General features: G+C 41.2%; 1 protein-coding gene across 5 annotated transcripts in view; it reads left to right on the top strand.

The window, feature by feature from the left end:
* ECPAS (Ecm29 proteasome adaptor and scaffold) overlaps positions 1-22,298 on the top strand; it is a 62,246-nt gene that overhangs the window by 4,933 nt on the left and 35,015 nt on the right. For 3 of the 5 annotated variants that reach the window (XM_080986658.1, XM_080986659.1, XM_080986657.1), the window contains exons 2-19: positions 2,117-2,247; positions 2,675-2,791; positions 4,120-4,238; positions 5,118-5,267; positions 6,035-6,206; positions 7,254-7,393; positions 8,047-8,128; positions 8,912-9,031; positions 9,742-9,827; positions 11,147-11,225; positions 12,701-12,750; positions 14,416-14,482; positions 14,583-14,705; positions 15,610-15,713; positions 17,532-17,655; positions 18,282-18,362; positions 19,748-19,967; positions 21,415-21,507. In XM_080986658.1, coding sequence (XP_080842784.1) covers positions 2,117-2,247; positions 2,675-2,791; positions 4,120-4,238; positions 5,118-5,267; positions 6,035-6,206; positions 7,254-7,393; positions 8,047-8,128; positions 8,912-9,031; positions 9,742-9,827; positions 11,147-11,225; positions 12,701-12,750; positions 14,416-14,482; positions 14,583-14,705; positions 15,610-15,713; positions 17,532-17,655; positions 18,282-18,362; positions 19,748-19,967; positions 21,415-21,507 — 2,058 coding nt within the window. Of the gene's footprint in view, positions 1-2,116; positions 2,248-2,674; positions 2,792-4,119; positions 4,239-5,117; positions 5,268-6,034; positions 6,207-7,253; positions 7,394-8,046; positions 8,129-8,911; positions 9,032-9,741; positions 9,828-11,146; positions 11,226-12,700; positions 12,751-14,415; positions 14,483-14,582; positions 14,706-15,609; positions 15,714-17,531; positions 17,656-18,281; positions 18,363-19,747; positions 19,968-21,414; positions 21,508-22,298 lie in introns of those variants that run through there. The other 2 variants (XM_080986660.1, XM_080986661.1) reach the window with 2 other exon arrangements.

The following is a 22,298-nucleotide window of genomic DNA, read 5'->3' as shown; positions in this document are numbered from 1 at the left end:
TTCCACAGATAATATTGTGCTGACTAGACTTACCCTGAAATGCATTTATTTTGGCAACCCCTGACACACTGCTGCCTCCATTCTGTAGTCAGTGTATCAACATGATGTAGTGAAAGTATCTGGATGTGGTACTATGAAAATCTTACCTAAGGGGTATTTATATGCCATTACTTTCACTGTTTGGGTACCCCTTTCTTACCCGTACTTTGAGAAAGTGATACAAGCAAGACATCTGTGCACATGTTTACTAAATGGAAGAAGCTACCATGAAAAAAGAATAAGTTTGAAATTGGGGTTCATATCTGAAAAGAGGAAGTTACAGTTTTAGAAAATCAATAGGGTAATTATTTCACTCCGTTGGTTTTTTTTTAAAGTGCTGTGTGTATCAGTTTTCGGTGTCACTGTCAAAAGCTGAACCTGTGCTAGTATTGTATGGCTAGCCTGCTACAGGGCATTCATTTTAAAGTATTGAAGGAGGCGAAGTCACAGAAGTTCAAGGAGCCAAAAGTTATCGTGTGAAACAGGTGCTACATTCTAATAAAGTAGGATTTCTTATTTGGGATTTCTTCCAAATTTTTACACAAATATAATCCACTCAAGGGATATGGAATATGGATTCCCTTTTTTTCCAGACTGGTCCTTGTCTTGTTTCTCCAGACCCCTAAAATCACATTTGCTGTGTTTGGAGCCGTTGAGCAAGCAGCTCGTTCATAGCAGAAGCACTTCATTACAGCAGGATTTTAGCTCATCCCTTCTTGTTGGATGATTTGTATTATTTGTTTTGCCATTTTATGACAACCCGGGATTAGCAACTTACATATAGAACCTGAAAAAAGAAGTTGATGGAAGTGCTAGCATTGTGTTCAGTGTAACATAACACACAGGACCAGAAAAATGTAGAGATGTCTTAACATAAGGAATATATGTACAACTACATATTACTGTGTGCAATAGTATAGGAAAAAACCTATAAGAAGATAGGAAATATTATTTGGATGGCTTAACGTTTGAAGAGCAAGGGGTGTAGATAATAATATTTCACTTCTTGTCTTGAACCATACTTCTCTTATACACCTATTTGTAGAATGAGAAACTTAGATGAGAGTAATTTTCACTTCACTGTCGCAGAGAAACAAATAGTGTACTGCAAAGCAGTATGATGATAAGGAATGTGATAAGAAATAAGTATGACAGTGATTAATTAATGAATCACCTGTTAACCAATTAAATCATAAAGGCCTTCAGAGATAACTTAAACTTTAATAAAAATGCTACCTTTTTTTTGTCTTGTTGTGTTGGATGATCAGTACACCAGTACTTTAAAAAAATAAAGAAGTGTGTCATTAATTTATGGCCTAGCTGATTAAAGACAATCTGTTGATTAAAATTGTTAATCAACAAATGCTTTAGTTCATTGACATCCATTAAAACTCTTATTGCAGTTGTTGGAATAGGCCGTCATTTGGGCAAAAAATGAAAGCTAGCATATGATGTAAAAGCAGTTTAACAATATTTTCTAGGAAGCTAGTGTTCTAGATGCCTGACCCACCTGTAAATAAGCCATTCCAAAAGCCTGTTTTTTGGAAACAGTGAAAGATGCTTTTCTTCATGGGAGCTTTTGGTGTCTACTGTTAGGTATGGCTAGACCCATATGCGTGTAGGTGGAGGTTGTGTTTGTGTGTATATATACAATTAATCCACACATAGAATCATAGAATCATGATTTTTTTTATTGAGATCTTTTTTACACTTTTTTTATTGAGATCTGGCTGGCTACAAAGTAAATCAAATAAATCAAAATGGCCATTGGTGACCTTGTTGCTGACACAAATATTCTTATGTGGTAGTGTGAGCTGTAAAATTGTCTGTGCAGTGGAAACACTGGTTACTGATATCTGCCCCCAGTTTGTATGAGATATTTTGCTGGCATTCTTGCACTGGCATAATGAACTAAATCCATTCTTGACAGCCAAAGAGCTTTGGTTAAACAGTACTATGATGCAGTTGGCCCATTTTATTTTAGTGGTGAATAAAGTAATATTGGGTTGTGTCCGTTTTGCTGTTTGTCATAGATTTTGCTAGTTTTTAATTCGTCTTCCCCCTTTCTTTTTCATAGATCAGCTTGAGCGTGTCTTTTTACGTCTTGGCCATGCAGAAACGGATGAGCAGTTGCAGAATATTATATCCAAATTCCTACCGCCTGTTCTTCTGAAGCTTTCCAGTACACAGGAAGGAGTACGTAAGAAGGTATGTATAGACTCCCTGGGCACAGAAGTACATATAAAGACAATGATTAAAAATCCTCCCATATGTTAGTTTTAGATGCATATAATTTATTCTGCTTGGAGCCTGCTAGTGTATCATCAGATTTGTTTTTAAAGTCAAACTTTTATTTTGGGCTGGCAGCCTGAATATTATTCAGAGATGTGTTCTGGGTCAAAAAAATCTAAATGTTTGGTTCATTTTTTGGGGTTCGGGTTCAGATTGTCTCTCTGGCTCAATAGTGCATGCGGGCAAAAAGCTCATTGGACTCATTCTTTTAAAAAAATGGTTACATGAGATACCATATGGGTATTGCAATCATTATCCTTTGGTATTCTCATTATATCTTGGACTTTGTCAATTGCGGAACCCAAATCAGTCAGATCCAAGATGATTATTTGCTCTCTTTCAGGTTATGGAATTGCTTGTTCACCTGAACAAACGTATCAAAAGTCGCCCCAAAATCCAGCTGCCGGTGGAGACTTTGCTGGTCCAGTACCAGGATCCTTCCGCGGTGTCCTTTGTTACAGTAAGTGACTTCTTTCAAAAGTTGTCGGCTGGTGAAATATGAGGGCTTATTATAGTTAGAAACTTCATCCAGTTGTCTTAACTATTCTGTCATTTCAAAAACTCAGATAGTTATGCCACTGAAAATGGATGGAGGAGACATGCATTGAATTAGTAACATCAGTAGATTCTCATGCATGACCTTTAACATTCAAATAAGACCCAGGCTTCTTAGGAAGCCACTGGTTGGTCTTGCCCAGTCTTGTCTATTCTGACTAGCTGTGGTTCTCTCAGGGATTCAGTTGGGAGTGTTTTCCAACCCTACCTAGAGATGCCAGGGATTGAATTTGGGGCGTTCTGCATTCACATTCTCCATCCCTGAGCTACAGCCTGTCCCGTTGACATAGAAGATATACAGACATCTAGTTAAGAGCTTGATAACCCAAACTTTTAAACATTAAATACTAAAGATAGATAAATAGATTCATAGACTTCCTGGATCTTTTGTCAGAATCTTGAGTGCTGATGATTGCCTGTATTTGTTTCTTTTGACTGCCTGCCCCGTTCCTTTGCCAAAATTATTCTCAGATTTAAAAAAACAAATTTCAGGGTGAGGGTGAAACTTTGGCATGTCAGTGCAGTAGTTGATTGACGTTGGTTACACAGCCACCCAGATGTCTGTGTAAAAGCTCAAAGATGGTTTGGAGGGCTTCTTCTAGTTGATTGTGGCAGGACACAGAGGTGGACGCAATCTCTTAGGTTTTAATGGGCACTTTTCATTAAGGGCTTTAGCAGTCAAAGCTACAACCTTGAATTTTGCCTGGAGTGTTGATGTAAAGTGCTCCTAGCAACCTACGTCTGTTAGGAAATGGGCTTCTGCAATCAGCCCCATTAAGAGCACACCAATGTTGCTCAAGGCGAATGAGGTTATAGTACTTCTGAAGAACTAGACTGGTTGACTGGCAAATACAGCCGTACCTTGGTTCTCGAATGCCTTGGTACTTGTACGTTTTGGCTCCCGAATGCCAAAAACCTGGAAGTAAGTGTTCCGGTTTTCGAACGTTCTTTGGAACCTAAACGTCCGACGCGGCTTCCGCAGCTTGTGATTGAGTGCAGGAAGCTCCTGCAGCCAATCAGAAGTAGTGCCTTGGTTTTTGAATGTTTTTGGAAGTCGAACGGAATTGCAGAACGGATTACGTCCGAGAACCAAGGTATGACTGTATGGGGATTGCGATGGCGTTTGTCAATAAGAGGATTATTCTGCACAGGTTTCTTAAACTTTTGTGGAGACATTGCATGTCGCTGTTGCTTTGAAGTGGTTCTATGTAGATTTATCTTGTACTTCTGCAGAATTTCACCATAATATACGTTAAGATGGGTTACCCTCGTTTGCCTGTGGAAAAGCAATGTGAGCTTGCTCCCACTCTCCTTACTGCAATGGAAGGAAAACCTCAACCCCAACAAGACAGGTATGATGTTCTAAGCATACAACTTCTTTTGTATTGTCTTAATTTTAATTGCCGCCCCCCCCCAAATAATCTTCGATGTCCTTTAATGGGTCTGACTGCATTTTAGACATTGGAGGAGAGGGTGTTGCATGGTTTGGTTGTTTCCCAATGTGGAAATATCTCTTGTGTGCAGAAAACTAATAGGAGGCAGGCTAAGGATAGAAATCAGAATAGCACTATGGAGATCATTCCGTTGTTTCTGCTTGTCTAATGGAAAGGTCTCCCCTCTCCTGTCTCCATATGCTGTTCGCCCAACCCCCACAGAACTGTTTTGTGGAGAACTTGAGGGGGCGGGGAAGACCTATTGAACTAGTGGGACTCAATATGCTGTCTCCCAGTAGCACAACTTTGTTGTTCGATTCAGAGTTTAATCTAGAATTATCTCCTTCTTTTTCTCAGACAGGGAATTTTTGTGGTTGTTGTTGTTTTTTTCAAGAGGCATACTCAACTTCTGCATAATAGGCACTTCTGGAAATGTGGACATTAGAACTGATATTGCTACATTTGTTAAGTAACATTTCTACGTATATGGATTAATTATAATCTTGGTTATGATCTTTTGAGCTACAAATGGCCATTGGATTGAGTTAATTTCAGTGGAGTTTTGAAAATGCAGTTCCATTGGGATTAGTTGTTCTGTAGAAAGAGAAGCGTAATTTTTATGTGGACTATATTGCTTGAAGCTCCTGATTCTAGATTTAGAAAATGCACATAAACCAAACTAAGAATGTTTTTTTAATTTGCTTTCACTCTCAGTGTTCGTTGTGATAGGTATCAAGTGAAAACTAATAGATCATGAAGGCATGTTTCACAGTGGCAGTAAATATAATTGTTTTTCAGCCTAATGCACCTTCTAATACCAACCCTTTTTCACATGAAATACCCTGTTGAACCTCTGAAAGCAGCTTCTCCGTTTAATCTTGCCGAGAAACCAAAGACTGTGCAGCTGCTCTTGGATTTTATGTTAGATGTCCTCCTTATGCCTTATGGGTAAGTAATGGTGCAGTTCAGTCTTTGCTGTTTCTGTTCTCATACAAGTGTATGGCCAGTATTGCCAAAATCACAAAATGGGCTGGGGTTTGAAAACTCTCATATTTAAAATGCTTTCCTTCGCAGTGTATGGTTAAAGACTATATAGTAGTTGAAGAGACTATCGCATAACAAGAGTTTTCCAGTTTCTTGTTGATTAACTACTGTTCTCAACAATAAATGCTCCATAAAACTTCACTTCTTTGAAATAAAACCGATGCCTGATAACTTTTAGGTTTCTTTATTTATAGCAATGATATTAATATTTTGGAAGAATTGTTGCCTTTTTGTATACATTGTACTTGTTTCTGAGCTGTTTAATTACTTTGTAGTAGGGTTTTATGGTAACACTTGGTATATGTAAGTCTCTTTCCTTGTTTGCATTTTCATTCATTAGACAAAAAAGTAGGCTCGCAAGATGTGTTTAAGTGATACTTTCTTCCCAAAGGAACATGGAATAAGTTCCTTGGAGTTTGCCGGAGGATGGGACTGCTGGCCTGTCCCCTGCTGGGCTGCAGTGCCACCACTGCATGTGACCAGAGAGGGGATTGCAGTTCGGTGGTCATGTGACACAAAGAGTCTTCTGAAGTTGCCTACTCTGGCGAAGTTTTTCCATCTGAGCAACTTGTTACTGGCACAGCCTGTGCCCGTTCACTGGCTCACCAGCCCTGACCTGGGAATCCGAATTCCCCGAATAACGTCCTCACATGTTTTCCTTCTTCCTCTAGATACGTGTTGAATGAATCCCAGAGTCGCCAAAGTGTCCCAGCTGGACAGGGCTCTTCTTCATCAAGTGGTTCTGGAGGTTCTGGGATCCCTCAGCCTCCTCCAGGAATGAGCTTTTACGCGGCCAAGCGGGTAATCGGGGACAGCCCATGGACGCCGGAACAGCTGGAACAGGTAAAGCAAATGCATCGCAGTGCAAGTCTGTGTCTGAAATTGGTGCAAATATCGCCAAATGCATGCATGCAAACTTGGGAGCCTGATATTTGATTGCATTCTCTTCCCCTGAACCCGGCTTCGCATTCACTCATGTGAGATCTAATGGTAGGGGGAATTTGAAGCCAATTGAAGCCTGGCTCACTCGTGATCTAGTTACAAAGGTGACCATATAAAATACAAAAGGTTGTCTCCAATGTTAGCTCTACCTAGCACAGACCTATTAAAATGGGTGAACACAACTAACTCTCAGGCCCATTAATTTCACGGGGCTTAGTTTGGTACAACCCAAAATATCAGAGGGACAAAGAAACAATAGTGCATGCATGCGGGTGGCGCTGTGGTCTAAACCACCGAGCCTCTTGGGCTTGCCAATCAGAAGGTCGGCGGTTTGAATCCGTGTGATGGGATGAGCTCCCGTTGCTCTGTCCCAGCTCCTGCCAATCTAGCAGTTTGAAAGCATGCCAGTGCAAGTAGATAAATAGGTACAGCTGTGGCCGGAAGGTAAACGGTGTTTCTGTGCACTCTGGTTTCCGTCACAGTGTCCCGTTGTGCCAGAAGTGGTTTAGTCATGACCCAGAAAGCTGTCTGTGGACAAATGCCGGCTCCCTTGGCCTGAAAGCGAGATGAGCGCTGCACCCCATAGTCGCCTTTGACTGGATTTAACTGTCCAGGGGTCCTTTACCTTTTTTATTTTAAACCTTATTATGAGAGAGAATGTTCAGAAAGCCTTCCTGCTTATCTGGTAGCTGCAAATCTAGCCCAAACCACCTTGCTAGCGCTAATAATAGTATTTTACCGTCACTGGGGGTATTTTATGGTTTACCCCATTAACACTCTCATAGCATAGCCTATGATAAACTGACCATCCGCCCTTATCTGGCTCTACCATCCTGCAATTAAACACATAAAAGAATCTCAGTCCTCGTTATTGCAATTTGAAGATTGTGTTCCTGAATAGACTAACGGATTTCCCTCCTTTCCCCCTCCCTTTGCATTGCCTGGCAGTGTAAACTGGGCATTGTGAAGTTCATCGAAGCTGAGCAGGTGCCTGAACTTGAAGCTATCATACACCTGGTCATTGCCTCCAGTGACACAAGGCACAGTGTAGCCACTGCAGCAGACCTTGAACTCAAAAGCAAGCAAAGGTAATGGCTTGGAATTTTTCTTTTAAAAATAGGAACTGAAGCTTAAATATTAGGCACTCTTCTTTTCACCGATTGCAAGGTTGTGCTTATTACCATGGCATTCATTGACAAATAGCATTTACTAAGTTTTTGATGCTGTTGTACTGTAGGACCCTCCCTTTTTTTTTAGCTGGGTAGTTTTAAACTTTCTGAAGAAAATAAGGCTGGACAAATTACAGGCATATGACTGTTGAGAGTTTCTTCCAAATATTGTTACTTGTTAAACTTGTATCTATCATTTCCACTTAAGGTTGCTAAAGGCAGCTAAAAGCAATAATAATTAAATTAAAATCAAATGTAGTGTTGAAAAGAAGGCATTTAAGACATCACTAAAAAAAAGAGCCAGTTGCTACACATTTACATGTCAGCTTGTAAGCCAAAGGCCTATCTAAATAAATAAAAAATGGCTTTGCCTACCCCACTAAGTCAGGTCTCCTTTAGAACTCATTTGACGTAGGAGAGGGAGCTCACAGCAATTTTAGACTCAGTAAGTGTGATATTTAAGTCTGCTTCTGGAAGGAATGGAGGAAGGAGGAATTAAAAGTAAATGCTATGTAATCATCATTAATCCTATGACCTTACCAAATATTTATCCTTTTTTAAACATTCTTTAGTTTGATTGACTGGAACAATCCAGCCATCATCAACAGGATGTATAAAGTGTACCTTGGGGACATACCACTAAAAACCAAGGAGGTAAGACTTGCTTTCCATGTTCCTTTTTTGATTCATGTGAACTAGACATTTCCATCTAGATACAAAAAGCAAGCCATTAAAGACATTGCTGTTCCATATTAAGACTTCTTTGAATGGAGGTTGTTATGCATGTGTGCAAAGAACCAGATGCAAATAAAGCGCTATGTAAAGCCTCATCCGTTGCCTCAAAAAGAAAGTTAATCCTTAAAAAAAAAAAGATAAGAATTTGTCACGTCCCCATGAGTATTAAGGAAAGGTCAGAACTCATGAGATCATTTTGCAGTTTAAACGGATTTGATACACAGTACACAAGAAATAGAAATTACGTCTTCACACAAGGCACAATTGATTTTATGGAATTCAGGGCCACTCTTAATTTAAATGGCTTTGAAAGAGAATTTGACAAATTAATAAGTAGCGGCAGCTGTTGGCCATAAGAGAAGTGCCAAGTTCAGAGTGACTCTGGGGAAGGGCTGTTATTTTCACATACTTCTTGTGCTCTTCTCTGGGCCTAAGTCATGGCCGCTGGTGTGTTCACAAGATTAATAAGTAAATGAGTCGAACTTTTCACACCAGCCTCTAGTATGGAGATTTACAATCGCTTAAAACTGTTGTGAATAGAAATTCATGGAAGCATTTTGCTGCCTTGCTAAGCATGCTTACTACAAATGAAGTCCTACAGTGGGAATAACTTTTGAGTAAACATGCTTAGGATTGCCTTGACGATCATTAGCTTTATGCCTTTCCCGAAGTCACCCTTAACCCCTTATTTGTTCATAACAGGGAGCTGTTCTGAAACCAGAATTGAAACGTGATCCAGTCAGCACGCGGGTAAAATTAAAGATAGTCCCTCATCTTTTGCGCTCCAGGCAAGCTGCAGAAACGTTTCCTGCAAATATTCAGGTAATGTCTTCACCTCATAATTCTCAGCCTCTTTGAATCCAGGCCTTAACACTCTGGCTTTAACTGTCACCTTACATCATGGGCAGTGGCGGTTACCGGATCGTTTTGTTTTGTTTTTATTTTATTTATTAATGCATTTATATTCCACCTTTCCTCCAAGACAGCATGCATGATTCTTCCCCTCCCTATTTCATCCACACAACAGCCACGTGAGAGAGGTTAGGCTGGGAGACATGGAGTGGCCTAAGGTTGCCACCCATCAAGCTTTGGGGCTGAGTGGGGATTTGAACCCTGGTCTCCCAGGTCCTAGTCCAGCCTTCAAAGAACTATACGACACTAGCTCAAGGAGTGTGATACTTGGACTAATGCTATACAATAAAGCTCTTTGGGTACTGGATCTGAGAGCACGTCTATGCTAAACAAGACTGGGTGCAGTGAAGTGTCGCATACAAGATACCTTTATTAAGAGCAATTTATGTTAGACACTGTTTTTCATGAACTACTACTGATTTTTTTAAAAAAAAAACAATAATAATATGATAGAATATGATCTTTAGTGAGACACAGAAAACTTTGAGAGGATTTTTTTAATGTCACTCCATAAACATTCAGTTCCTAATTATGCCTCCTTTCATAAATAGGACAGATAGGTTCAGAAAATAACTGGAAATAATATCGACTGTTTCTAATGAGCTATTTTGTTCTGTTAGGTGGTCTACGATGGACTTTTTGGTGCAAATACCAATGCAAAACTGAGAACCCTGTCTCTTCAATTTGTGCATCATATTTGTGTAATGTAAGTACTTTAATATTGGTCATGCCGCCATATGCGGAAACATATTAATGGGAAATGGAATATAGAGATAAGCCTGAAGATTTATGTTTCTGAGGGTTTTGTCCTCTTGAGCAACAATACGGCACTATGCCACCAGGAGAGATGTATTACTATTATTTTAATATTCTATTTTATTTCATACGCTGCGCTTTTAGTCCTGACAAATAAGAAAAATAAAAGAGTATATTAGTTGGATTAAAACTATGTTAAGGTGGAGAGTAAAGTTTAGTAGGATACAACCTGAAAACTAAAACACAGCAAAGCAATGTAGAATATTAAAATAACAAAAACACATGAAATTGGCAGAAGGATACGTAAAAACTGCCACATTAGTACAGTGTTATCACCTAAATGCTTCCTTGGAGAGTTAGGTTTTCATTGGATACCGAAAAGTGAGCAGTGACTGGGGCCAGTCAAGCTTTCATTTGGGAGGGCGTGGCACAAGATCTTGTTCTATATCAGGGATGTCCAACAGGTTGATCGCTATCTATGGGTCGATCCCTGGGAAGTTTTGGTAGATCACTTTCGATCGCCGGCTCCTCCATCTGGCCCCAGTCCCCTTGCCCCGCCCTCTAGAAGCTCAACAACTTTGACCTGAAACCCTCCCCCCCCCAAAAAACCGGGAAGTTATTCCTAAAAAACCCTCAACAACTTTGACCTGAACCCCAAAAGAAGGGGTAGATCACTGCCAGTTTTTAATTGTGTGAGTAGATCGCAGTCTCTTGGAAGTTGGTCATCCCTGTTCTATATCAAGGAAAACCCGTGGCTATAAGGATGTTGTCAGGGGCAGGGGAGGAAGCCAGGGGGATACAGAGAGCCTCTGGCGCTCCTGAGGAGCAGCGCCTTGTCCAGCGATGGAGAAAGCCACACCTCCAGTGGAGCAGAGTAGGAAGCGGGGAGCCAAGCAAGGGGAGGGCTCGAAGATGCTACTGAGAGCCCAAGCGCCTCACCTAGCCCTGCTGGCCAGGAGGCAGACATGCTGTTTCCGTTGCCCAGCTTACGCATAGGGATGAAACGTAAGGAGGGAAGGCGGAGATTTGGGGTGTCTAAGTTCTTATGTTGGGGGAGAAACCAGAAGAGGCCGCTCCAGGAATCTGCCAGTGACTAAGACAGACATGAACTTTGTGTTTCTGCACTGTATATAGTTTACACCAATAAAACCTGTAAAAGACAGGTCGGAGTCCTGCCTAGTTACTCACGAGCAACCACCACCAGCACCTGACAGATGTCTTATTTAAAAATACATCAAAACCTTTAATCTTCCATGTGTTGCATTTCAGTTGCCCGGATGGTAAGATAAAGCCACTGGGCCCGATGCTCCTGAATGGATTGACAAAACTGATTAATGAGTATAAAGAGGTGAGTTCAAAGGCTATTTATAAAGAGGGACTTCAGTCGAGGAGTCCATCAACATGCCCATCTTTTTTGTATCTGGGGGAGTTACTTCATATTTGCTATAGCTAGAACCAAGAAAGAGAACGAGGGGGAGCCTGCAGTGCAACAATTCAGTGTGTTCTCCCTAATAAGAATATTCCTGTTTAGGGTTCCAGCCATGCATTCTCTCAAAACGGCATTTGGTCCCCTTCCCCATTTCTGTTTTTTGCTCGTTCATCTTTCTATGGCTATTGAGCATACTCTGTCCTCATTGGGCTATTGATTTTTCATTGTTTATTTCCATTTTGGCTCCATTTTGTTTGGCTGCCACTGCCTGGGTTTCCTAGTGAAAGTAGGTTTGGGGTTCTGTCCTGGATTTTACAAATGGACCGACAAGGGCGTCTCTGTCTGCATTCCTGGGTATGGTTTGGCACACTCAAGTTTCACTAAAAAAATAAACATGGTTTACACTAATGTAAATAGCCCATGTTTGATACCTGCAGCCACAATTCCACAGGGTGTGTTCAGCTCTGGTGGCCTGACCCTCCTCCTTCCTTGCAGCAGCACACGTGTGTAACACCAGCAGATCCAAGGGGTACTTAGAAGTCATTTCCTGTCCAGGAGGTTTTGACAGCTGGCCAGAGCAGATGCAGAATCTCTAAGCCACCAATCTGCAGGCTGTGTGCAGGCCTGGGGGTGTTCAAGTACTCTGCCCAATCTTCTCATGCATGGTTAGGGAATAATAGGATAAACTACCTGCCCTGTTTCATGGGTATGATGCTCCCATCTCTGAGACTGCCAGAGATCCACATGTGAGTGTAGTAGTAGTAGTAGTAGTGGTGGTGATAATAATAATAATAATAATAATAATAATAATAATGTTTTTATACCCTGCCCATATGGCTGGGTTTCCCCAGCCACTCTGGATGGCTCCCCACATAATAATAATAGTAATAATACGATAAAACATCAAACATTAAAAACTTCCCTAAACAGGGCTGCCTTGGATCATTTGAATAGTGTTTCTTCTGTCATATGTAAGTCCAAATTATACATGTGATTCCTGGCTTGCACTGCCCAAACCTACGTGCTGTTTCAAGCTCTTGTCATGGTGCCTTATTGTATCTGCAATTTTCCACTTGCCAAGGCTCCTTTGTCCTTCTTGACAAATAAAATTAAAGGAACGAGAAGTAGTTTCACTGCCATATGTTGTGATTTTTCATCTCTGCCTGAAGAACACAGTCCCATCTGTTCCTTCACTCAGAAATGGCTCGCTGTAGATGATTATTGTATTTTTGGAACTTTTGTGTCTCTGAAACCTTTCTTGTTAGAGAAAAAGTGGGAAGGATGATGTAAAATGCAAGTGTAATAGTTGGGGATAAAGGGCAATGAAAACCTGATTGTGTATTGTTTCTCTCACTTTTATGCTGACTGACTTTTTTTTTTTTAAATAATTCAAGGACCCCAAATTGTTGTCAATGGCCTATTCAGCTGTTGGAAAACTTTCCAGGTAACAGAAATGCACTGAAACATGTAAGATGTTGGTTGATTTTTGCAAAGCGATATGTTGCTCTGACAGCGGGCAAGCAAGTTAGTTTACCACATCACATGGCAACTCATAATGGTGTGTAGAATGTGGAATAGATAATGATCTTCTAACTGCTCCGCAGCTGTTCAGTAAAATTGGTGTGGAGGGTGGTTATTGAATGCTTGGGATAACCCACTTTCTTAAAAAAGGGCATTGTTGAAAATCTATCTGTTCTTGACATAGCTTAAAACTATGTTGGGTAGGTAGTCTTGGAGCAAAGCCTGTGATGGCATGCTTCATAAGTTCTGTGTATAGAAATTACCCTTCAAAAGCCCTAGCAAAATTTACCTCTAGAAAGGGGAAAGATTTGTACGATCCGAAGAGATGCCAACGGCGACTAACCAAAAACATCTCCAAAAAAGATACCTTTGACATGCTCTGGTCTCCCCTTTTCTCTTTTATTGAAGAAGAACAGGATATTTTAATGCCACCGTTACCACAGAGGTGTCTGTGGAGGGAATATATTGGTTGAAAATGTATTGTAACTTTTGAATAAATGTTTTTTGAATTAAAAATAATAATTCCTATTTCTATAACTTCTTGATTTTTTAAAATGATCTCTGGTGGTTATTAGATAAAATAAACTTTTACCAGTAGAGGCAGGCAATTTAGATCTAGCCTGTGATTACTGATAAAAGTAATTGCCTGCCCTGCTTAACAGCTAGTGTTGCCTAGTGGCTAAGACACTTAGGTATGAACCAAGGCATTTTTGGTTGAAATCTTACCTCTGACATGCATTATGCCAGTAAGTGCCCTAGGGTGCAATTTCAAACACAATTACTAGGGAATAAGTTATACTGAACACAGTATAACTTGCTTTTTCAGTACCTGTGCATAAGATGCACCTTGTCAGGCTCCCATTTTTGCTATACAGGGCAGTGATACTGGGCTACCTTACAGATCGTTTGTAAGAATTTCTGCGTTACCATCATTATTAGAATGGCAAAGCAAGCTCTGTGAGTTTGTGGAAATGGCAAAATTGATGGCAATCATTAGAGGCCATTCAAATCAGAGAATAATTAAAGAATGGGATGGAGTGAAGGAAGACATGAAAAAATATGGTTCTGGAACTGGAATATCAATAGATAATGTGTAAAACGTGTAGGGGTAAGCAAGGAAACAATAAACAATCAATTGAATAATTATTAAACTACAACAACACAACAAGATGGAAGAAGTTAAAAAAAAAAAGATCACACATGGGTGAAGGGGCGTGGGGGGTATAGGGAAATTTATAAAAATTCCTAATATAATATTTCTAATTGCGTTGCATTTATATATAGCAAACGGAAGTCTATAGCAATTAGGTATATTTTAATCTAGTCCACTATGTAATAGGCTTATGTTACAAAATGAATATGGATTTTGAATTTGATGTTTGTAATTCTTTTTCGGTTTTGGAATAAAGTTTAAAAAAAAAAAAAGAATTTCTGCGAATAATTGCATGTGGAGTGGTTTGAACCTTCTAAAGCAGTACACAAATACCAGGCAACATATCGCTATTTTATAGAGATGTTAACCGCAAGCGTATATATTTCGCTTCAGTCTCAAAAACTGATCTTTTAAAATGCTGACGTTGTCTTTCAGCCGAATACCTCAGCTGTTCACCAAGGACCTGGCACTAGTCCAACAGTTTTTTGAGGCTCTTTCTAAGGTTAGTAATTCCTTTAATAACATGCGTGCACGGACATAGGTTGTCTAGAAAATTCTCCTTGTTTGTAAGGCTGGGTACTAAAGGATGTGTCTCATTTCAGGAAGATCCCGACACCAGGCTTGCTATTCAAGAGGCTTTGTCCATGATGGTTGGGGCCTACACAAATCTAGAAGGAGCCCCGCGTACTCTTATGGAGGCCCTTGTGGCCTCAAACCTAATTAAGGTATGTCAACAAAGGAGTAGAGATATAATATGATGCAATATGACTGAACCTCAAGACTTGAAAGTAGTGTGTTTAGAAATATCCAGTGTTTCTGTTGTGATAGATTATTCAAATCCAGTTCTGTAGCAGGTGAAGAATGCAGAGAGTAGTCACAAAGTTTGCCTGTTAATGATCCTGTTTACCTTTACTTTTAGCAGGACCTTAAAAATATTGATTCACTGTCGCTTCAAAATTGAACACAACGATAAGCAATTACAGTAGAAATTTAGAATTTATTTTTAAAAACCCCATAGAACCTTCTTGTACAAGCTGAATTATTTAGATACGACTATGAGAAAATTCAGTATGGTTGTAGTTCTACAAGAGAGTTCATGTATTGCAAATTCTGTAATTGGATAGAAAATATGAACATTGGAATACGATCCAAAAGGTTGAACATTATTGCAAGACCATATGGTATCTGTCTTTATGCTAGACACCTGATGTTGTACTGTGTTACACTTTTTAATACCAACACTTTTGGCGCTATTTTGCTTTCTGGCCTCTATAAACATTTTACTGGGCGAAAAGGGGAAAGGTGCTGAAGAAATGGCAGCTTGTAGCATTTTTTAATATCTGGAGTGCCTCTGCTCCACTGTTTTCCACCCCCCCCCCCAGTAGCTGCCTTTCTGCTTCATGTTTATTTCATATAAGCACCTGCATTTTTAAACAACATGAATGTGATTTGTGTAGTCTTCCTAGAGGTGCAGCGATAAAACTGCTAGCACATTTGCAAAGCTAAGCAGGGTGAAGTATGGTTTCAAATTAGATGGGGGAGAACCTCGTGTTGAGATTCCTGCATTGAAGTGGGTTGGGTTAGATGACCCTTGGGATCTCTTCCAATTCTATGATTTCCTTTTTTCAGCCTCAAGTCCAAGTACGTCAGGTGGCCGTAAAGTTTGCCAGCACAGTGTTCCCTTCAGATCACATTCCTTCAAGATACTTACTTCTTTTAGCTGCAGGAGACCCGTAAGTTTAATGTTGCACTGCATGTCAGATCTGTAAGGAGAGATTTACTGTTATAATAAGTGGTACGCTTAAAGGGCGTAATTGTCTTCTGTGGCTGGCATGCAGCAGGCATCCAGAAAACAATGGGTTAATTTTCCCCATCCTTCTAGGATAGGCATGATCACATGACAAAGGTTTGTATAGATTGGCCAACTGATGTGTCTTCAATCAACTTCCTTCCCTGTCTCACCTTGGAACAGAGAAATTGTTTTATCTCTTCTTCTGTCAGTTTTCTAGTTCCTGCATTTCAGCATTTTTCTATAATCTTATTCCTACTTACCCTCAACTACTAGTCTCTTATTGTTATTACTTTTTTTAAAAAAAGAAAGTCTGTTTCTTTCAAAGATTTAGTTAAAACGGAATGGGGAGCCCCCCTTCAGGGTAAAAAGGCTACTGTAGTGGCACAAAAATTCTACATGTTTCCGGATCTCTTCGAAGTTTCCCTGGCTGACACTCTGATAGTGGCTGCTGTAATCTGTGCAGCGGTCTCTTAGGACTGATACACTCCTCCTTTAAAGATACGGTGCCATTATCAGCCTACCATTTGGTCCTAGAACTTTTACCAAGAGCATCTCTGCTTAAAGGGGATTCTACTGTTCTCTTCTCCAGACTGCATTTTCTTCTTCTTCCCTATCATTTTCCACCTTCTCTGTCTTTTGCTAGGACACGGTTTAGTATTGGGATGTAGGCATAAGAGGCTGGTCAGTCTGTAAAAATGTTTGTCAATTGGGATGCAGGCTGTTATGCCTATCGGGTGGTTGCTCAAGAGTGCACAGATCCCTCACTGGTCTTTTCAAAGGCTTTATTATTGGTGCAAAGCATTTACAGTGTAGAACGCCTAAACTCCATGTCTTCCTCAGTCACTAGCAGAATCTGAGAGTGGGCGGTCCTTAAACTTTCCCCAGCAGAGTAGTTTCTTGACCCCCACCCAACGCCTCCCCTCTCTGCGCGAAAACCTACTGCGCAGGGAAGGCTTGGGTAAAGGGGGACCTGCCTCACCCCCGCTTTGCTCAGGCACGATGTCCTGGCTCTTTCTTGCATCCTCCGAGCCCTGCAGCTCTTCCCCACTAGAGGCGGGACCTCCCGCCTCCGCTGAGGAAGTGCTGCTTCCCACGATCTTTAGGGGCTCTCTGTAATCCAGCTGCCTTTCCACCTCTCGCCACTGAGCTGATGGCAGTTCCCTGACATAGGCATAAGAGGCTGGTCAGTCTGTAAAAATGTTTGTCATTTCATCCTGCAGGCAAAGGCAAGAAGGGAGGACAGCTTTATTGTAGCTGCACACCGTGGCTTGATGGTATGAGGGGGTTAAACCAAAGATTTGCAGTTGGTACGGTCTTAGAGAATTGGTCTTGCATTTGCCCTGTTGCATTAAGACATGCTCTAATTTCAATAACAGAATGCAGAGTGAAACAGATTATAAATATAAAAAATCATTACACATACCTTTGTAAACAAACATTTTCAAATACTGTACAGTGTATAAAAAACATTGGCAATAAAAGCTAATCTAAAAGGAAACCATCATCTTGATAAATTCATCTCCATTTAAGGGCATTTGAAACTGATTGGTCCCAGCAGTTCTCAACCTGTGGGTCCCCAGATGTTGTTGAACTACAACTCCCATCATCCCTGAGCTCTGAGCTTGCTGGCTAGGGAACTGGCTTTCTTTGGTGGGAAAATTTCTCAGATTTGTGGCCATCACTGAAAAGGCTCTGCATCGCGCTCTCTATGTGTGTGTATGTGTGCACAAACTGGCTTTCCCCCCTTAATTTTTGAAAGACGGGAAGAAGTACATGGAGAGGCAAAACGCGCACTGAGAACGATTCTCGGCAAAAATGAAAAGGAGAGCGGTGATATACAGATGCCTTCCTTCCCAGAAATGGTCCAGTATATTCAAGAGAAGGTACAGAATTTCAACTTAACTCCTGTTGACTAGTAATGTCTGTGCAGAATCTAGTCATAATAATGCAACATACACAGCCCACACCAAAAAAAGAGAATGGTGTGAAGACTGATGCTTAATCTTAACAAGTCTGGTGCCATAAGCTGCCTCGATGGCTGAACACCTGGCAAGCCTTTCTGAAGAAAGGGTGATAAATAAACACCAGCCCAGTAAATATTAAGCAGAACCTTGAGAAATACCAATGAAAGACGGCTGTTTCTCTTTCTTAGTGCTTCCTGGACAGGGTACTTTGAGATAATTGTGTTTCTCTGCTACCTTTTGGATACCAGCTCTGTTCCGATACTAATAATAAAAAGAGCAATTTGCATTAGTCCTATCGGCCACACCTCATTTGTTAAGGTCTTCTGGGGAAGTCCTTCATTGGGTGTCTTCTCTGTATGTGATTAGGCTAGAATTCATTTTGTTACAAACTAGTCAAGTATGTGCTTCTGTTTTGCCTCCCTGCAAGGCTCAAATGTTGTTGGGCGATACATTTTAATTGCACAGGAATTAGGTTATGGTTGTTGAGTTGTTGAGCACAAGCTGCCTGGACATCTGTTAGATGTTTTGTTCCCCTCCTGCTTTAGGCTTCTCACAGAATGAAAACACCTGCTAAATATATGACAGGGACTACAGTCATGCCTTTCAACCCAGCTGCATTTGCAGAGGTATGTGTATCACTTTCGCAAAATTTTGTGTCCGTTCTGATAGCTCTAACCATATACCTTTCTCCCACATGAACCTGCCTGAAATTTAAGATTTGCGTTGATGTCCTCTGGCTTTTCACATTGGATTGTTAGGTGGGAGATGGCATTCCTTTTGTGAAGCTCTGTTGCCCAACAGGTGAGGGAGGCACCAACTTTATCCTTCAGAAGACAAGCTGTGTGGTTGTATAGAGTTCTGACATGAACATTGCCCTGCGCATGATGCAGTCTAAGCTAAACAAATTAAAGTCCTATTGATTCAGCTGAATGGTTCAGCTGATTTTAACACATTCCCATAGAAACAACGAGGACAACACTCTTCTGGAATCATACTTAGACTAACATTTGAGCTGCAGGCTGCTTAACCAATTTTGCAGGCGTTCGCGCCAAGGCACTATACAAAATGTTGTTTTTCACAGTTGCAGTTCTTGCAGAAATGCACATATTGACTTTGTTTATTTGTTTCTTTAAAAAAGAAAGAAAGAAATGCCCGAATTTGAGTGCTGGAATAGTGTAGTAACCAAGAGACTTAATTAGAATTGGGAAGTCACCATTTGAATCTCAGCTCAAGCTTTGAACTCACTGAGTGGCCTCACGCAAGCCACGCTGCCAGCCTCAGACTCCATGTGCAACTCTGAGATAATTATACTGACCTACCTTACAAAGCTGAGGCAATATATTTGGGGTGCTTTGAACTTTCTGAAGCTCTATAGCAGGGGTCTGCAACCTTTAAGACAAAAAGAGCCACTTGGACCCGTTTCCGAAGAAAAAAAAAACTGGGAGCCGCAAAACTCGTCATTATAAAAATAACTTTTTTGTCACTTTTTTATTATTTCTTTGTTTGACCCCTCAGAATTACCCCTCCTCATAGAAATAAACGTTAAATTAACAAGTTACCTTTTTGTGTGTGTGTGTGTGTTCTTCACTCCCCTTCAAAACAGTGACCAGCGTACATGCCCCCTTTCAATGCAGTGACCAGCGTACATGCCCCTTACAATGTAGCGGACGGGAAGGTGACGTCGGGACGGTGCGTGACTAACGCACGCACCGCCCCCATGCGCCGTCAAAGCCAGTACAGCGCCCACCACAGTGGGGAGCGTCGGGGCGCACAATGCGCCTTCTTCCCTCGCTAGTATCCACCCCGGAGCTGCGGCAAAGGTGTAAAAGAGCCACGTGTGGCTCTGGAGCCGCAGGTTGCAGACCCCTGCTCTATAGGAATGCTAGCTAGTATTACTAAATTGGGAATCTTGGTTGAGGGAATGAAGCCTTCTGACCGATAGTGATTGTTGTTCCCAATGCCAAGTGGCCTGTTTCCCTAACCTTTTATCTTGTTTTCTTCTGCTGCTTAGATCATCCTGTACCTCCGAACGTGTCTCGCTCACAGTTCTGGTGTGGTGTGCACCTCTCAGACCTTAGCCGAAATGCAGGATCATGCTCCAGCTATTGGCCGTTACGTTAGAAACCTTCTCTCTGGACACGTCATAACATCCTCTTCCTCAAAGGGAGGTGAAAGCAACCCTGTGCAGATCTATATAAGCCTTGTTCAGCAACTGCTGTCTGGTGTTGGAGGTGAGAAACAGCGTTTCGCGGAGGTTGAAAGAAAAGACTCCCCTTGCTATCTTTTCCTTTCTGATTTAATCTATTAAAGGTTTAAATGAAGACGAGTACAAAAAGTGAGTATAGAATAAGAAGGAACCCCCAACCTCCCCTTTAATCCAGTAATACTAGGTCCACATTTTGTAGTACAGTATTGCAGTATGAATGCAGGAAGGGGGAATAAAATTAGTAATATAAAACATATTCTCTAAACTGCGGTAATACACATTACAATGCTGTTCCAGATTGGGGCTTCAAGAGAACTCTAATTATACCAAATTTATATAGACAATGCAACTATCTAATAATAATAATAATAATAATAATAATAATAATAATAATAGTATTTATACCCCGCCCATTTGACTGGGTTTCCCCAGCCATTCTGGGCAGCTCCCAACAGAATATTAAAAATAGAATCAAACATTAAAAACTTCCCTAAATAGGCCTGCCTTCAGATATTTTCTAGAAGTCGGATAGTTGTTTATTTCCTTGACATCTGATGTGAGGGTGTTCCACAGGGTGGGCGCCACTACCAAGAAGGCCCTCTGCCTTGCTCCCTGTAACGTCACTTCTTGCAGTGAGGGAACCGCCAGAAGGCCCTCGGAGCTGGACCTCAGGCCATTTTGTTTACGTAGTCTGAAACCCCCTGCCATTGGCCCTCTCCTATATAAATCCGTGTTGTTACCAAATTCATTAAAAAGTCTTAATGAATGAGCACTGAAAAGGTCAGTGCAGTGACTGCTGTCAGTCACTAGGTCAGCAGCAAATAAATTTGCTTCCTGAAAACATAAGAATTGATTTGATCCACCAGGAGGACAATGCTCATGTGCTCTGGCATTCTGTTTCCATTGCCAGCCTGCGGTACTCATGAGCAGGGCATGAGAGCGGTGGGCTTTCCCAGTTGGCTGTCTCCACTGTTTGGTATTCAGAGGTATACCACCGTTGTACATGGAGGTTCAATGTAGGTATCATGGCTAATACTCATTAATATACCCATTCTCCATGATTCTGCTTCTTCCCCCCTGCCTACAAAAATGCATCTTATGTTTCTGGCCATCATCACATATTGTGGAATTCCATAAGTTTAATTCCCCTTTCTTGCTTTAAACTATCCAGGTCACGGTGTGTCTTAAAAGGCTTCTGGATGTGTCACCTTAAGCTAGGTGTTAGGGCTGGGGAGAACATGGAGACGTCTGACTCCTAGAGAAGAACAAGGAGTGATTACTGTTTTTTTATGCGTTGTCTTGTGTACGATGCCTTTTTTAAAAAACAAAACAACTCTTTTCTAATCTTGCCTTTCCACCCACATAAGCAGAGTGTGACCCTTTTGTAATTCCACTGTTCGGCATGTCTTCCATTTCCTCCTAAATCCTGGGCTTTCCCCACCCCCATCTTACATCACTTCCTCTCATCACAGCGACACCGGAAGTGGCATCACTTCCAGTATCGCGGGATTTTGGCAGCTGTGCCACTCACTCCTCCATCTTTCCTGCTTTCTGGTTCTGTTTGGGTGAGTCTTTGGTGGCATGGCTTCCCAAACTGCCATGCGGTTTTGAGAGAGTTGCATTCAGATTTCTGTCTTTGTTTTAAGAGAGGAAAAGGAAATGCAATTTGTTTTGGTTTTTTCCTTTTCTCCACAATTCATGATTTTTTTAATGCATTACCAAATTACTATCTTTGGCGATAAGCATTTTCCAGTTTTCAGCTATTGTGCTGTTTTGGAATAAGCTGTTGTACAGTGGTACCTCGCAAGACGAATGCCTCGCAAGACAAAAAACTCGCTAGACGAAAGGGTTTTTTGTTTTTTGAGCTGCTTCGCAAGACGATTTTCGCTATGGGCTTGCTTCGCAAGACGGAAACGTCTTGCAGGTTTGTTTCCTTTTTCTTAACACCGTTAATACAGTTGCGACTTGACTTCGAGGAGCAACTCATAGAACGTGGTGTGGTAGCCTTTTTTGAGGTTTTTAAAGACTTTGGTGATTTTTGAAGCTTTTCCAAAACTTTCCCGACACCGTGCTTCGCAAGACGAAAAAAATCGCAAGACGACAAAACTCGCGGAACGAATTAATTCCGTCTTGCGAGGCACCACTGTATCTCAAGGTGTATCTCAGATTGACACCTTGTGGCATCGCTTTCTGGACTCCAGAGGCTGGCGATCCTGTCTAGTCTCTGGGTTGCATTTCACTCTCTTTGGCTTGGACTTGGGTGAGGTGCATGTCATGAATGGTCGCATTTGGCTTGGTTTCAGCTTCTTGCTTCACTTCAGCTGCCTGAAACATTTAGGAGCATCAGAAGTGACTT

The sequence above is a fragment of the Podarcis pityusensis genome (genome assembly GCF_964106645.2).
Source record: "Podarcis pityusensis genome assembly, chromosome: 17".
In the NCBI taxonomy this organism is placed as follows: Eukaryota; Metazoa; Chordata; class Lepidosauria; order Squamata; family Lacertidae; genus Podarcis; species Podarcis pityusensis.
Note: the sequence above shows the minus strand (reverse complement) of the source record. Positions and strands in the feature narration are given on the sequence as shown.